The sequence below is a fragment of the Seriola dumerili genome, unplaced genomic scaffold, assembly GCF_002260705.1.
Source record: "Seriola dumerili isolate Sdu_G_001 unplaced genomic scaffold, Sdu_1.0 BDQW01000230.1, whole genome shotgun sequence".
Classification (NCBI taxonomy): Eukaryota; Metazoa; Chordata; class Actinopteri; order Carangiformes; family Carangidae; genus Seriola; species Seriola dumerili.
Window position 1 is genome coordinate 464,484 of NW_019174485.1, and position 16,230 is coordinate 480,713.

The 16,230-nt window shown below is 42.3% G+C and overlaps 1 protein-coding gene across 2 annotated transcripts; it reads right to left on the reverse strand.

Moving 5' to 3' along the window:
* Positions 1-18: 18 nt before the first annotated feature.
* micall1 (MICAL like 1) lies at positions 19-16,172 on the reverse strand. 2 transcript variants are annotated; one of them, XM_022755652.1, is made up of 16 exons: positions 15,253-16,172; positions 11,832-11,880; positions 9,262-9,403; positions 8,823-8,923; positions 7,472-7,620; positions 6,116-6,717; positions 5,970-6,030; positions 5,340-5,773; positions 3,925-4,274; positions 3,699-3,833; positions 3,450-3,576; positions 3,143-3,233; positions 2,514-2,587; positions 1,898-2,012; positions 1,766-1,812; positions 19-1,641 (listed from the first exon to the last, which is right to left on the reverse strand). In XM_022755652.1, exons 1-16 carry the CDS (start codon positions 15,396-15,398, stop codon positions 1,508-1,510), a joined length of 2,757 nt encoding a protein of 918 aa, XP_022611373.1. In that variant the 5' UTR covers positions 15,399-16,172; the 3' UTR covers positions 19-1,507. The 2 variants fall into 2 exon arrangements, with proteins under 2 accessions (XP_022611373.1, XP_022611372.1); XM_022755651.1 differs by having other exon boundaries at positions 3,925-4,316.
* Positions 16,173-16,230: the final 58 nt, after the last annotated feature.

The following is a 16,230-nucleotide window of genomic DNA, read 5'->3' on the forward strand; positions in this document are numbered from 1 at the left end:
ACACCTAACACGAACACATGTTCAGGTTATGAATTGATTGAGTGAAGTGCATTACAATGAGTGTGATACAATACAGCAGTGAAGACAAAACATGCTGTCGGGCCGTGAAAGCATTACATTGACAAGAAACAAACATTATCTATTTGCATTAACTTATTTTATTCCTCTGCCTTCCAGTGTCAATATTTTTATATAATCCTGCTGCTGTTTTAGGACAATGTATAGCGCTACAGAAGCCCTTGGTTTCAGCTGGACAAGAAGACAGGCACAGAGCAGAAACAGACACAACAGAGATTACCATTTAAAATGGAGGACAACCAGACAATCTCAATGCCAAAACAGGAACAGAATGTGTAAACAATACGGGCATTTACATTAGCTAAATGACGCTAGTCCACATATGCAATTAAATAATGGCACTCATACAGTCTCAATATTAACATGTTTTTTTTTTTCCAATTTAAAAGGCAAAACACTGAAACAAGGAAAAGGCATAGTAAAATATAAATTAATGATTGCATATTCAGGTTTCCCCCAATGGTTAAAACTATCATATACAGTTGTTAAAATACTGAATATCTGCCTTTTCTAATATTCATTATTGCATGTGTGACCTTTCATATTAATAAAACTTTCTACCAGACATCTGCAGTTTAGTACTTTCTATATCACTGTCCTCCACAACTTTTCTCAGTCTGTCTGATTTTGAATCCCACTTTTGTGTCTGCGTTCATCCACGTGTTTGATGGTATGCATTTACATAAATGACGAAAACAACAAACATTCACAATGAAGCAGCTAGAACCGTTTATGTATCCCATTGTTCATTGACCTTTTGTTCAAGGGTAGATGTTTCAAAATTTAAAGCAGGGTTCATTTAAAAAAAAAAAAAAACTAAAAAAAACTTTTACTTTCACTAGTACCACAGGCTCAAACCAGACATGACATAAACCCTTCTCAGATATCCATCTACTGACCTTTGAACGCAAGGAGCACAGGAGACGGGTTTTCAAGGTGTGAGTAAAACATATTAAAAACTCATTAGATACCAGGGATAAAATTGCATCCAACTGATTCATTCAGGGTGAACTGACAGACTGTTGAACCTTGAGGGCAGAGTGGCTGTCCAATGCAGGGAAAGTGAAGCGAGAACATACAACAAATCAGTGCAGTAGTGTAGAAACCTAATCTAAACTTCACTAGCTTGAAAGGTCAGAGAGCTTGCAAATACATCAGCTCTTAAAGCACTTGAGTAGTTGTACTGTTTTAACACACAAAGGCAACAGATAATAGTCACTGAAGAGACTTTTTGGAGAAGCATCAAGTAAGACATGAGCAGGGAGAGGGTTCTGGGTTGCGCTTTAGAGTCATTAATAAGACATTTACAGGAAAACAACATCTCATCTTCTTGACCTGATGTACCTCTTTTCTCACATCCTTTTTTATTTTCCTTAGTCTTGTTAAAACAGTCTCATATCCTCTTGGAAGTGAATATGTCCTCTGTTGTTCAGCTCTTCTCTTTGCGAGGGCTGTGGCTATTGCCTGGTTCTCCTTTATGGCTCAGCCGCTTCAGCACCTTAATGGGTTTGAACTTTGGCGCTTTTTTCTTCTGCTGGTCGCTGTCCGGATCCTTATGGAAGTCTGATGAGGAAGAAAATAAGAAATAAATTGATATTAAAACTCACATAGGTTTTAATGTTTAGTGACTGCTCTCGACTAAAGAGTCTTTCACCTGCTACAAATGAAACTGACTCATCATTCCTACCTTTCTTCTTCAGCATGGCCTCCATAAGTTTATCCTCCTCTTCTTCCCTGTGACAGAAAGGTTGTTAGATCACTGGTAGTTGCAAACATCACTGATCAGTGCATCCTGGCTCTCTGCGGAGCTATTGATTACCTCTGTCTGTCCTGGTCCATGTTGTTGACGATTTGGTTGCGTTGTTCAATGATGGTAACCAGCTCAGCCATCAGCTCCTGCTCCCGGCTCTTGTCCTCGTCAGTCCAGTCTTTCTCTGAGAAGGAATGGGAGGTTGATGAATTATTTATTGTATACCATTTACTATTCATATATTATTTATTATATAATATATATAATAAATATCAGAATAGAGTTACGAGCACACTTTGTATGTGTTTGGAAGATTTATCAATTATCCATGCAACAGTAATACCAGTAAGTAAACGTGTAAATGCACATGCTATTTCATCTACCTTCCTGTCAGGGCAGATAACTCACCGGAGAGTCCTTCACTGTTGATGGGTGTAGCACTGAGTGGTGTATGCGGTGTATGTAACAATTACTGCTGTTCTAAAGTATGGCATGTTTTAGTGAATGGAAATGGAAATACTATTGTTTAACATCAAGCGTTTTTTGTTGCACATGTCAGAATAAAGTGGTTCTTCTTTAGTGTAATCTGTGTGTAGATGTGTAGCTAAAGTGTGACACGACTCACACATAACACACAAGACAAACAGGCAATGAATATGGCCATACGTGATAAGGCCAAGCACACCTGGTTTGTTGAGAAGACACCTCAGCTCATACTCCACATCAGCTTGCCTCTCCTCCAGGTTCTGCTGCTTCGCCCTGCAGTGAGCAACATACACATGGCGTGTTAGAAACTGGTATCCTCCAATTATTATTTATTACATCTCATCCTCCCTAAAAACAAGACTTTTCCAAACAGCTTATGTAGCAAAAATATTGTATGTATGCTTATCTGATTCTATTCCATGTATAGTTTGAGATTTTCTCTTTCAAATTATTTGATGTTAAAATCAACTTTGTTTTAGAAACATCTCAAAATTTTGCTACAACACAATCTACTTCTCCACTGTCCATCAGTATGCTCACATTGTTCCACACAACCATATTTCCTCCAAACAATGGCTGAATACACAGCTTCAGTCTCAACCCTCACGTACAGCTGTGTCATCATGAATTAGAACCACCATATCCTAGTTCACTCATTAATGAAGCGGTTATTTGTAATTAAAGTGACTGACGATTGAAGGAATCTGCAACACTGGTGTCACATTCACATGACAGATTGTGGGTCACTCTGGTGTCAGGTTATATGACTGATGGGCACAGAGGTCAAACACTACAAACATCTGCCTCTTCCTGCAGCCTGAAACTCACGTGTACACCAGCTCAGCTTCTCGTCGGACTAAAAGGTGTTTCTCGTGGATCAGAGTGAACCAGTCCACCAACAGGTGCTCTTCATCTTCATCTGTGATCACAACAGAGGAAGAGAAGGATACATATTTAATTGACATTCTATTTATTGTTCTTTTTAGGCAAGATAAAGGCATCTAGGCTACTTTGCCTCTTGCCTAAGTGACAATTTGTGATTCATATTCTCCAGGAAAGTAATGTTTCAGTTTTGAATATAGTGAAACTTTCATGTGGGGACTCGAGGAACACCCCTAAAAGCATTGCACGATACCATTAGGGTTGTCTCTCAGTTTCTTCTCCAGCTCCACTCCTCTCTGCTCCAGCTCATCCAGCTGTTTCTCCAGCTGACCCATCTCCCCGTGGATGTCCTCCACGGGGATAAACTGATCCGACTGCACCTGCAGGGAGGTTTGGGCACAATGGGTCATTTGAGTACTTCTTCTGTGTTTGACCCAGAATTGGAAATGTGCATTCTAACCATTTTGCTTCTATGCTGAAGCTGATTCTTTAGTTTTAATACCTTGCGTTTGATTAGTGGGAAGCCATGGCCAGGGGCCGGGGGTCTGGCAGGACGAGGGCCTTTGGGTGGTCTGTTTTTGGATTTAGCAGGGGAGGGAGAAGCTTTCCTGTTGAACGGGTTCTCCTTACATATCCGCTAAAACGAGAACAGCAGGACAGACCTCTGGATTTATATAATGTGCAAAACGCATTGCTTTATATTGCTTTTTTGGAGGTGGTCCTATTACCTTGATGTGTGATTGGGTGCCCCCTGAGGCCAGTGGGCTGGGTGTCGTCAGGGGTCGTGGTGGAGGGGCTCCAGCCCCTTTGGTCCCCGAACTGCGACTGGTCTGTGGGGTGGCTGGAGCTGAGCTGGCATTTGATGGCATGGGAGAAGGGTAGGGGCTGGGGGAAGGATGTGGCAGGCGCTCGGTCGAGGAGGAGGAGGGGGAGGCCGTAGAGTCACACGGTGAACAGATGGAAGGCTCTGAGAGACTTTTGGTGAAGGCGTGTTCCTGGTCGCTGCTGGCACTGCCACTCAAGGGGGGCTGGGAGGAGCTGTGGTCTGAGCCAGAGGACAGACTCTCTATGCTGAGAGCTGGAGAGGGAGAGCAAGAGGAGGGCTGCGAGTGAGGGAGAACTGAAGAAGAAGGTTTTGGTAAAAACAGCAGAGTGCAGAAATGACACAGGAAGTAGTTGGAGTGGATTGAAATAAAGAGAGGATGGGGGAAAGTACAAAAAACAATGAACATCTACATACAATATCCCTCTGTCTCATCTGTTATTATTTGCATACAGGGTATGTTTTGTTCCTTTAGCTCTGTACTCAAACCTCACTGTGCAGTACAAAAGCATTTTATATTCAAAGGTGTGTGAATGAACTGTTTAGCAGTAGAAGCTTTACACATATAAACTGTGCATCAGTGTTGAGGTATATTTTGTCACTCAATGTGCAGAAGACAAAGCAAAGGGCATGAAGTTGATTGTAGGTGTGAAATTTGCATTTGTGGGTTGCCTTTTGCAGTCTCTCAACGCGAGGACACATCAGTGATGAGGAGGAAGTGGGAGGAAGCAGACTATAATGAGGCTGAAAAATCTGACACAGCCAAGATAATGTACTAAAGCAATGCACCAACAGTTTGGTATGTTGTTATGGGTTTGCAGATATGAAGGTGTAGTGGTTGATAGAAGATTGTGCAACAACAACCACAGTGCAACAGATCACCATACCACAAGATGATATGCCATCAGTCCCATAAAACATGCATGTCACTTGCTGCAGACTCTGTCTCTGAGCCAAATATTAAATACAATTATATTTACTACTACTTTAATTTGTCCAATTACATTTGATCCAATGAATAACAAAGTATGTTTAAAATGGCTAAAATTCTTATATGATGTGGACACTTTAAGATCATGGTTTAATTTCTACAAAAATACCGCAAAAATGAGTTTTCCAATAAATAACCAAATACAACAGTAACCTGTAGTGACAGCAAAGGAAACTACAGCATGAGCAGACGCATGTTCTCCTCCACAAACTTATTCATTTCTACCTTAAGACCCTCAATGATCTCTCTGACAATACAGAATAAAATCTGTAGTGTTCTTTTTGCATTTCATTCCTGTATAAGATGTTTGCTGTTCTGATAAAACTCACCTAGATTAGCAGCAGCTGGTTGTGGAGCCCGGGGTGCCGGACGTTTCTTACTCCTTGCGCTCCCGGGGCTGGCAGAGCGGGATGAGCTTCCTCCACTAGGGGGAGTGTCTGTACCTGTCGCATCAGCCGCCTGAGTGATGCTGTACCACGGGTGACTAGCCACCACTGTGGGTGGAATTGCACCCCCTTCACTCCCCTCTTCTTCCTCTACTTCATTATTTTCATCATCATCATCATCATCCTCAAATGGGTTGGAGGGTGGAGGGGGTGTACTGGGCCTGGAGCCTTCCCCTTTGAGAGAGGACAGAGAGCCTGTATTGGGAGGTGTTGCCAATCCAGCAGGGGGAGGGGGAGGGGCTTTCTTCTTCTTAGGTTCTGACTGGACCAAGGCCAGCCAAGGTGGGTCTTTGGGTTTATGGGTGCCACTGGACAAGCTGGACAGTGAAGATACACAAATATGGATGGATGGGTCACAGAGGGGAAGACAACAAAACACGGCCAAATGGAGGCACGGAGGAGCAAACAAGTACAGTGCATGCTGTAACAAGATGTCATTCAGAGAAAGACTGCTGATACGATTAAGGCAGGTGAAATGGTGGCAATGAACAGGAAAAGAGGAAAATGAGCTACCTTCCAGGAGACTGTGATCTTTCTCGAGGTTTGGGAGGAGTTGGAGGCTTCTGATGTTCAGCTGTGATTTCAGATAAAATGTAAAGATGAGTATCAAATGGTATATTTATCTTTATAATAATGTATGTTCTGCAATAAGCACACACCCACTGCAAGGCCGTCTGTTGTTCGGGGCAACCGAACCCGTGGGGCGGGACGAGGAGGAGGGGTTGGTTCAGAAACCCTGCGAGGTGCTGGCACCGGCCGACTGGCACCTTCATGATGAGTGACAGGTGCAGAGGGGAGGTCCCCATTGGCCGTATGTTTGTCTGGTGTTTGAGTGTCTTTCTCTTTCTCTCCCTCCTCCTCTTCATCACTCTCGTCAAAAGGGTTCGGAGGAGAAGAAGAACGTGGCATCTCCTCTGTCACTCCACTACCATCCATCTCTTTTAATGTTTCCAAAGAGTCTGCTTTACTTGTTGGAACAGGAGTGACTGAGACAGAGTCATTGGCCGGCATGTCAGTATCGTTTGTTCGACCCACTGGGGATGGAGTCTTGGCCTCGTCCCTCTCAGAGGGCGAGGTGTGAGGAGTTGTGCTGCGACCAATCCTGGCAGACTGAACTGCCACTGGTCTCTTGCTAAGATCTGGTCGACCATTCTGGTTGGCTAAAGCATGCCTTGCAAGGTGATGTGTGCAGACCAGAGCCCCGGTGTCACTCCCCAATTTGTAAGATCCAGGAAGCAGAGTGCTGTGACACTCTGTGCACCTGAGACAACAGTGGCACAGGAGGACAGTAAGATCATCAATGGGTCACAAAGACTGTTGAGATACTATATAAAGCTACCAATGATGAGTCATTATTAAGTAAGCACAAATATACCAAAATACACTCAGAAATCTGGTATTGTTTTACACGTAAAAAAAAATGAACTTGAACTAAATGTTCTTCAGTTATAATTCTTAAGATTTTCATGAAATCAAACCCTAATTTATGACACTATTTTTTACAGCCATTTTTTCATCTATAGCCAATCAAAGTAGTTTTCATTGTTTGTGGCAGGAGTCTGTCACATTGACAAATTATGATAATGTACTGGTAACACAAACTGAACACTTCCTACTGCTGTGAACTAATCTAATTAAAAGCATTCAACTAGTAAAACATGGATAGTGTTTTTATCGCATGATGGAAAAAGGCCAATTACTGCCTGACCTCTTCAGTAAAACAATATGAGCTTGTGTGGGGCTGCACTGTAAACAGATATACCAGTTGCTCTTATGTTGTATTTCTAACAAAGCATGAAACTGTAGTATTAAACTGCACTTGCTGTTACCACCACAAACCATGGGTGTCACCAAGTCATCCATGACTGAAATCTTAAGGATTATAACTTCAAGAAAATGAAAAGTGTATCCTTTTCATTACATTGTTAGAAAATACAGGGCTGTAGTGTTCACTCAGAGCTAAATAAAGTTGGTATAACACACAGTAGTCAGTAGCTGAAAGCCGCAGCATTCACCTGAAGCAGTTGCGATGGTAGAGCTTGCCGTCCACCAGAAACCTCTGCACGAGGTGGACATGTTTCTGGCAGGCAGCGCAGGTGCTGCTGAGCGTGCTGCGCCTGGCCCCTGCAAACGCTGCCACACCTGTCTGCGCGGGCTGGCTCGACTAGTGCAAATGACCGGGACATTGTTCGCAGGGAGGGGACAGGGCGGAGACGTCAGGGGAAGGGGGGAAGATGGAGAGTAATGGGGGAGGGGGGAGATCAAACACGGAGTCAGGATTTGAGGATGTGGATCGTTCATTCTTTTAGGCTAACTACATCTGCTTGGGTACTGCAACATCTACTGCTCATTGATTCATGTGGTTCACTACTGCATCTTTTTCATTTAAAAATCACCATTGTGTGTCATGATAAAAAAGTGTTAATTAGTAAAAAATCCAAACAGCTCGTGTTAGTGGCTCTAAGAGTCACACATCTGGGATATGATTGATTTCTAGGATTGATATATTGTTTTAGGCATTTGTTTTTTGCATTAAGTAGATAGAAGCAGCATATTCAAAAACTTGGCACACAGTGTTAGGATAGTACAACAGTTAGTCTCTTATGTACAAGAGATGGTTAAAAAAAAAAACAACTGACCTAACTGTTTTACTTTCAACTCCTAGCCCACCCCCCACCCCCATCCTACTGCCTAGGCTCAGGACCAGAGAGTGGAGGGGGGATCAGATGTGAGGAGGAAGAAGAACAGGAAGAGGAGGGAGTTGAATAGTTTTCCATCTGAGGATTTGGGGGGTGGGGTGGAAGTTGTGGAGGAGGGTGGCAGTACATGGGAGTATGGGGATGGAGGAAAGAAGTTGAAGGCATGCGAAAGAAAAGAGAGACAGGATACAGAGGCTATCTTTATAGACTTACTCTACCTTGTTTTTCCCCTGCTGTGCAACACAAAGCCCACACAAGGAAGTGGTGATTATAAAATACATATATGGATATTGTTCATTGTTGTACTCAAATGCCAGGATGGGATTTGTATTGTACAGATCTGATGAGTTAATACCCCAAAAATAGCAGATTAGATATTCCAAGGCTTCAGATAGACACCAATATACTACTAAAAAAATATGTGAGTGTGCTTATCCAGGCCTCAAAGGGAAACCATAAACAAAATATTACTTAAAAAATACTTTAATAGCCTTTTAACATGCAGGTTCAGCAGGAACTTTTAGCATGCAGAGCATATAGAGTTTAGTGTTGCCTAAAGTCTACCAGGCCTTAGAAATTAAAAAAAGAAGAAGAAAATCAACACATGCATGAGGGTACCTCCTGGTACATCTCTATGCCCTTTCCTGCGGCCAAGTCTTGTTCTTACCTCAGACTCAACCACTTTGTCCTCCAAAGGGGTTGGAGTCCTTTTCTGGACTGGCTCGTTATGATCAACAGAACTCAGCCTCTTCATGCAAGGAGGGTTTGCTGTAAAAGAGGAAGTAAAGGAAATCATCAGTTAATAACAGGAACAAATTAAATAAGTTGTTCTTGTCACACCCACAAGTTAAGTTGCTCCATCTCAACATGTGCTGAGGTGGACAGTTTACATGGCTTTCAAAAGATAGGATGAGAAATACACTAAAAAAACTGATTTTTTGTAAATTGTAGTACTCTTGTATTACATTAATGGCTATACCTGTTAAGTGTATGGTCAAAAAAAACTTGCTGGGCTTTTAATAACAAGATTAAAATCTAACTATCAAATATCTTTTATGGAGTTCACACTGCTGAAAGTCAAATCCAGTTGAATTTAGGGCACCAACCTTGAGACTTGTTGTTGAAGAAGTTGTAATACTGGGAGACGTAGGTGATGACGCTGAGCCGGTCAGGCACTTTCATGGACACCATGTCTTCGGGGTCCAACAGGGCTGGAATCCCCAGCTGTGTCTCGGCCACTTCAAATGCCTACGATGAGGCGATAACAGAGAAAAGGAGGGACAGGGGGAGATGGGGGTGATGAGGTAGGTGAGGGTAGGAGATAAGAAAGAAGCTGAGAAACAGGGAGTGTTGAGTTTATATACACGCCAATAATTCAATTATACTCAAAGACAGTGATCTGATCAGTGCAGCTGTTATCTCTTCACCTTGACCAGGTGACCCAACTTGTATTATGGGCAAAATAAGACTCACCCAACAGACCTGGATTACTTATTAATAAGTGGAGTGATTGTAGTATTTTGTCCTAATTACCATCAGTGTTTTGGGACTAATTCTTACAATGTAATGGAGAATGACAGTGAGGTCTGTTTTTCATACTGTATATGACTTCACAATGCTTCAAGCAGCACAAACAAAAATCCATTCACCTTCATTGTACTGGGGTGGCAGGAGAAATCTCAGACACTGATATCCCAAATCTCGGCAAATAAAACTGAAACTAGACACACAGCTACATACCACTACAGGCAAGTGATAAAGTATGTTTTTTTAATAATTTGGCTGAACCTACCCTTTCGTTACGCTATCAATATACAGTTAGATTACTACACACCATGAAAATGTTTTAATCGAGCTAAACCCTTAATCAGTTATTTGTCTCCATTTAAACATACTGAAGAAAAAATAATATCTTTAATGTGTGAAACCAACCAAGATGCTTGCCATAACTCACCAACCCGCAGATACTTTATGCCCTGAATAATGTAACTCTGCTGCCAAAACATCAGTCACTTGTTCACAATGTAGTGGTTAGTCCTTAGATAACCATCACTCTAATGAAAAATTCCATTGAAGAAACAAGAGTGCGAGTAGGGTTACATAACAACACGGATACAATCGTTGGCAATTACACAACCATGACATAATCCAGCCAGCAAGTGGTTCTGTCCTCTTAGTTTTACCCATCTACTTGTCCTCCAATCTACTAAACACTAATGAATGCTCCAGACTTATTAATGATATTAATGATCCACGACACAGACCTATTTCACAGCCACATGCCAACGCAGTCACCAAAACAAGCGCACTGCTGCTCTTGGTGAAAACATCAATAGCTCACATGAACCTATTTTAGTTTTAGAAATTGAGAGACTTTGAAAAGCAGTTCGGATGACTGTTGTAGTCCAAAACAGGATGCAAGTATGAGTCACTGTCCTGTCAGACTGATGCAGTGATGCCTGCTAAATGGATCAACAGGAGGTCAGATCCAGGTCATTTACAGTATATTGAGGATGGGGCTAAATTTAATTTAATGTGCGTGACATTTAAAAGTTTAACTGATTGGTTTAAAAAAAAAAAAGAAGAAAGACAACAAGACATGAGTGGGGCAGCAAGAGAGCGCAAGCGAGTGGAATTGAAAATGACAGTTGTAGTAATTTTATTTGCTGCCTACACAGTGTAATGTAATTCAGTGTTGCAGTAATGTGTGAAGAACTGTGGTTGAGAGTAGCTCCCAAACACTGACAACAAGAGATCAACCTTTGACAACAGTCTCATATGAACCAGGGCAAACACAGGTTGAACATGTCAGTATACCTGCATCTCCTGTATGAAAAGGCTATGAGAGAATTAATCCAGGGAGAGAAACAAGTATGAACAAATTAAAGAAGCTCACATCTGACCTCAAAGCTTTGCATGCTCTCTACATTAACAGTCATGGATTAATCACTCAAGCTTGGGCCTTATGGATACTGTTAAGTACTTGCTTTATTTATAAAAACGCAAATGTCAGACAGCACACTGAGAGTTTGTTTCTGGTGCTACCACCAGTCGCCTCACTTTCCCTGAAAGCTGCTGGATGAAATAAAATGTAAACAGCAGCAAAGAGCTGCCAAAGCTCAGCTCAGACTGAAGATGTGGAGACTCCCACTTCATCCCTCAATGTTCTGTTGGCTTACAGATGATGTGGAAAAACCCAACGAGGAAAATACAATAAAAAAAATTTCTTGGATTCGTTATACTTATAATATAAAGCTGCAAGTTCAGCACTTCCACACTCAAAATCCTCTCTACATGGTCCTCTGGACAGGCTTATGTCAAGGATTTTCTTCTTTTTTTTTTAAAAAAAAATTCTTTTTGGATGCTGAAAGCTCTGGCTCCCTCCCTCTTTGCCCTCATCAGGGTCCATCAGGATTAAGTAACACTTCTCTCCACACAGACAGTCAAATACACTGAAGCCACACCCACCATGACTGCATGCAATTATAAAGCTTAATAATTTTGCGGCTGAATGAAGCACATGCAGTAACAGATGGAAGTGACAGATAAAAATTAGCTCACAGGTGATTAAACTCACCCTCCCTCTAACGGCCAACCGCCACACTGACATCACCATACAACAAAACATCAGAGGAATGATTTAACCTCGAAACACACAGCTGTAAAACTGACTCACCAGTCGGTTGTTCTCGTAGACATTCTCTTTAGACAGTAAGCCAAAGTTTCTGGAATGACAAGAGGATAAATGTTAAAATTCAAAACAACATGTGAGACAAGGCTGAGCATGCAGGTAGCCAGTGTGTACATTTATATAGCCTGCGACAACTGCAACTCATGGTGCCTCCTTTTAGAACAGAGATCATACTGAAGATCATAAAGAAGTAACTGTCCATGCCATGCTATTACAGTACAGAACTGTATATAGCTTGCTGGCCTATTTCCAGCTATGCTATGAACCATCAAAAAGCTATTATTGGTTTGACAGCAAGATAGGCAGACGTGGTGTTCAGCTAAGCTCCCCAGCTACCGCTGCAGACAATTGATCCCAAACCACACATAAATAATGTCTGATGTGAAAACCTGCCAGGACAAAAGGAAAGAAGTAGCTGCACTAAACGGGAGCAATGGGCTGATAATTACAAGGCTGTGCTCTGAAATGCCTGGAGCGAGGAACTAAAGCTGGTCTCTCACCAGTAAACATCCTGCAGTAAAACTAGAAAATGTCTGAGGTGTTCTGGGATGAAAGTGTGGTTGTGTGTATAAAGTAAATTTATGTTGACTCAAGTGTCTAGCAGAAGGACAACAGTATGGTGGAAAAAACAACACATCGACCCTGGTGAGAGCTTGTGGAGACCATGCGGAACTCTCAACACGGCAAAACCCTGTGAATGAGCTCCGTGTTGGAGCCACACAAAGTGACCTCTGTTCTCTCTAATCTAGTTCCCATGGTCACAAACACACACTGAGCAGCACCTCTAATATCAAGATCATGTCAAAACAAGTCCACTGGGGCAGGTCTGCCAACATAGCCAGATGGAACCTTAAAAAAAATACTGTCAAAACTGTTGTTGGGAGTTTAAATTTGCCCCTCACAGAACAGACAGTGCCAGCCGACACTGACACGGATGATGGAGGGCTGTGTGTGATTTGAGTTGCGAACCTAATCCACTGTGAGTCAGAGTCTCGCTCCAAGGTTTATTTTGGGAAAGAGGACTGCTGAGGAACGGTGTGTCTGTGTGTGTGTATGTGAGTGTGTCAGGCATTTAAAATCCACATGATGAAAACCTGGATGAACCAGTATATCTGCTAGATCTGGTTCAGTCAGATGGAAAAGTTTGTGCTTCAGTAAGGAGGATTGGGATTTAGTACTGTTGTGACAGTCAAAAATGAAATTTATATCTATAATCAGTAATTTCAGTAGAGGAGTTGTTTCAATTCAGAGAGGACAAAAAAACAAAGCAGCAAAACAAAATAGGTGATCTGAGTGTGTGCACTGCTAAATTGCATGACAGTTTGATCAGGAGCGTTATATGAACACAACTGAATTTAAATTCAATTTTGACTGTGCTGTCTCATGCAGTTTGGATAACTAGGCCACTGATGATTTCTTGCAGCCATATCTAATCCCTCTTCAGAGAGCTGAGTGACCGCTGGTCTCGGCTGAGGAAACTAAGATGAGGCCATTTGCTGTGCTTACGTCTCTCCTCTGGATCAGGGTGATGTATTTTGATGAGAATACATTGGCTGCAATGAGTGCAGGGTGGCTCTACATTGGCCTGGCCCAGCATTAGAGTTAAATCCAGTTTGACAGGCGGAGGTCTCAGCTGCAGATTAGCCTGACGGACTGTCTGTCTGGATCAGAGCACTTTGGCTCGGCCAATGCGTCTACACGCAGGGCTGAAGACGGACGCATGCTGGGACACAAATTGGAGAGACAAATCTCAAAAGGTTGTGTGTTTAGGATTTTCTCCACTGTCATACTTTGAGTCTTACTGCTGTGATGTGTATGCAGATATATTCCACTTCACTGACTTGTCCTCCAGTGATTGCTCCAGTGAATGTTTGCTCTGCTGCCATCCAAGCATAGTCCAATTTGCTCACAAAAGTCTGGACCACCTGAGAGGTGAACAGCATGAGCAAGATACCTACTGTCTAAAATCATTCTATCAGACCACATTTTCCTCCAGGACAGAGGAGGGACATAACATGTCATTTAGCAGATGCTTTTACACAATCCTTGTACAACAACAAGGGTCACCGACTTGTTTCAGTAGGAATCAAACCACTAATCCTGATGCTGTCAACAGCCTGCTCTACCCACTTAGCTACACAGGCCCCATTCAGCTACATGGGACTTGTGCTTTTCCACAGAGATGCATTTCCAATGTGAGTCATATGAATGTCCGAGTTTCTGTTAATGTTTACTGTCACACTGCAAATACTAGAAACTTTTCAAATCAAAATGATCCAATTGGGGCGTCGAGTAGCTCAGTTGGTTGAGCATCCGCCCCATATGCAGAGGCTAAGGTCGTCGCTGCAGTTGGCCCCGGTTCGAGTCAGCCCTTTGCTGCATGTCATTCCCCCTCTCTCTGCCTCCCTGTTTCCTGTTTCTCTCTACTGCACTGTCTATAAAGGCATAAAAGGCCCAAAATAATAATAATAATAATAATAAAAAAATGATCCAATTATTTGATGGTGACGATGGTCCCCTCATTTGAGAGGTAAGTTCCAAAAGAAATAGGTAGGTTGTCAAATAAATAACACAATTTGTACTTTTAGCATGATCAAGGCTGAATGAACACACTTATCAACTGTAAGCAAGCTACCAGCTCAGAATTTATAAGTGAGTAAGATATGATATTTTCTGTTTTTGGTCTATACCAAGACAATAGAAAGTCATCACTTCCTCATGCCTATAATAGCCATTTTAACTCACACTGACACTGCTGCTGTACTTTGTGGTTGCTTCTGTACTGTGTGAGTAGGTGTAAAATGAAGAGAGGAGGGGTGTGTTGTTACAGAGGGGGTATGGCTTGTCAGCCTGAATTAATTACAGCACACTGGCCTCTCACTGTCTCATAAAAATATTATTACTGGTGATTTTGGCTATGATATAACATACACAGAAACATATTAAAACATACAGTTTTGACCAATATAACACAAATGGCATGTTTTTTGCAGCAAAAGTTATATAACAACTAATATAATCATATTCAGCCATGCTAATGTCGAAGCTTTATACTTAAAATTTATTCAAAAAAGAAAAAACTGTAGTCTTTGTTTACTGGTGCTTTACATAATCACAGTCCTTATAAAACTTTTCACAGAATAATCTAGGGTAGATAAATTCCTGGCTACTAAGTATGTTCTGCAATCGTATCCTGAATGGATTAACATGGAATACAAATTCAAAGACAACAGTTAGCAGCCTGTCACTCCTCAAAGAGATGTGTCCGTCTTTGACTGGAGCCAGATGCTATTTCCAAAACCAGTTTATAATAGCAATAAAACTATTGTTAAGTGATTTCTCGATTGCAACGGCCTGTCACGTTAGTTAGTAGCAATGTTACATTGTTAGACTGCTGGCTACTTACATTAAATCTGGTCTGTAACGATGTATTATGGCACAAAATGCCAAACCGTCCCGAAAGGACGTTGACATGTCCTTTATTTCCACATCGTTGTAATTTTCACACTGTATCCGACACCACTCCTGGAGAGCCTTCAGGGATCCCATCATACTGCTGTCACAGAAATCGAAGTATTCTTGTCAAATAAACTCGACGTTTTTTTGTCCCCGGCGTGGCAGGAGACAATGCAAAGTCTTTTCTTCAGTCATAGGCGAGTCATCGCCAGCGTTTCAGTGAAGGGGCGACAGGCAGGCAACACCCGATGTTACGATTCGTTACATTCATCTACAGCCAGTGAGTCACGTTAAAAAGACTAGCACGGCTTGCTAGCTAGATGTTAGCTAACTTTTGCAACTACAACAAGCATTATGCCCCCGCTTTATCTCCTGCACCGAGTTTTCCAGGCAGCGAATAACGTTACAACATCTAAACTGGAACTTTGACCAGAGCCACCCGGTTAAAACACGGCTGATATCCAGAGCAGATGACGGTAGCTTGCCAACAAAGTTCTTGACGTAGCCAAGTTAGCTAATGTTAACCAGCTCAGGTATCCCGCTGTTAGCTCCTGTAGGCAGTTTGCAGGTTTGTCTGTTTTGGTGGGCGCTGGCACCGTGAGAATAGTCTTTCGTGATGCAGTTTGGCGAGGAGACAGAGGTGATAGTTTCCTCCTTGAGATGGACCACAACACGGTTTTTGGTTGGTGCAATGACTGCAACAACGGCTGTTAAAACACTGGTTAAAAGGTCCGTTACACCGCGCACTGCTCCTGTCGCCCTCTTTGCGACAAGAAAATTAACTGTAAAAAACACATCCTAGGCAATTAATGTTGATCAAACCTGCTTGGTGCCAGTGACAAGCCATGTTAGCTGCATCGATTGGCAGCGTGCCTGCCACCGTACCCAATGTCATGTTGTTGTTTCCCTTCGCGTCCAACTGGGGGAG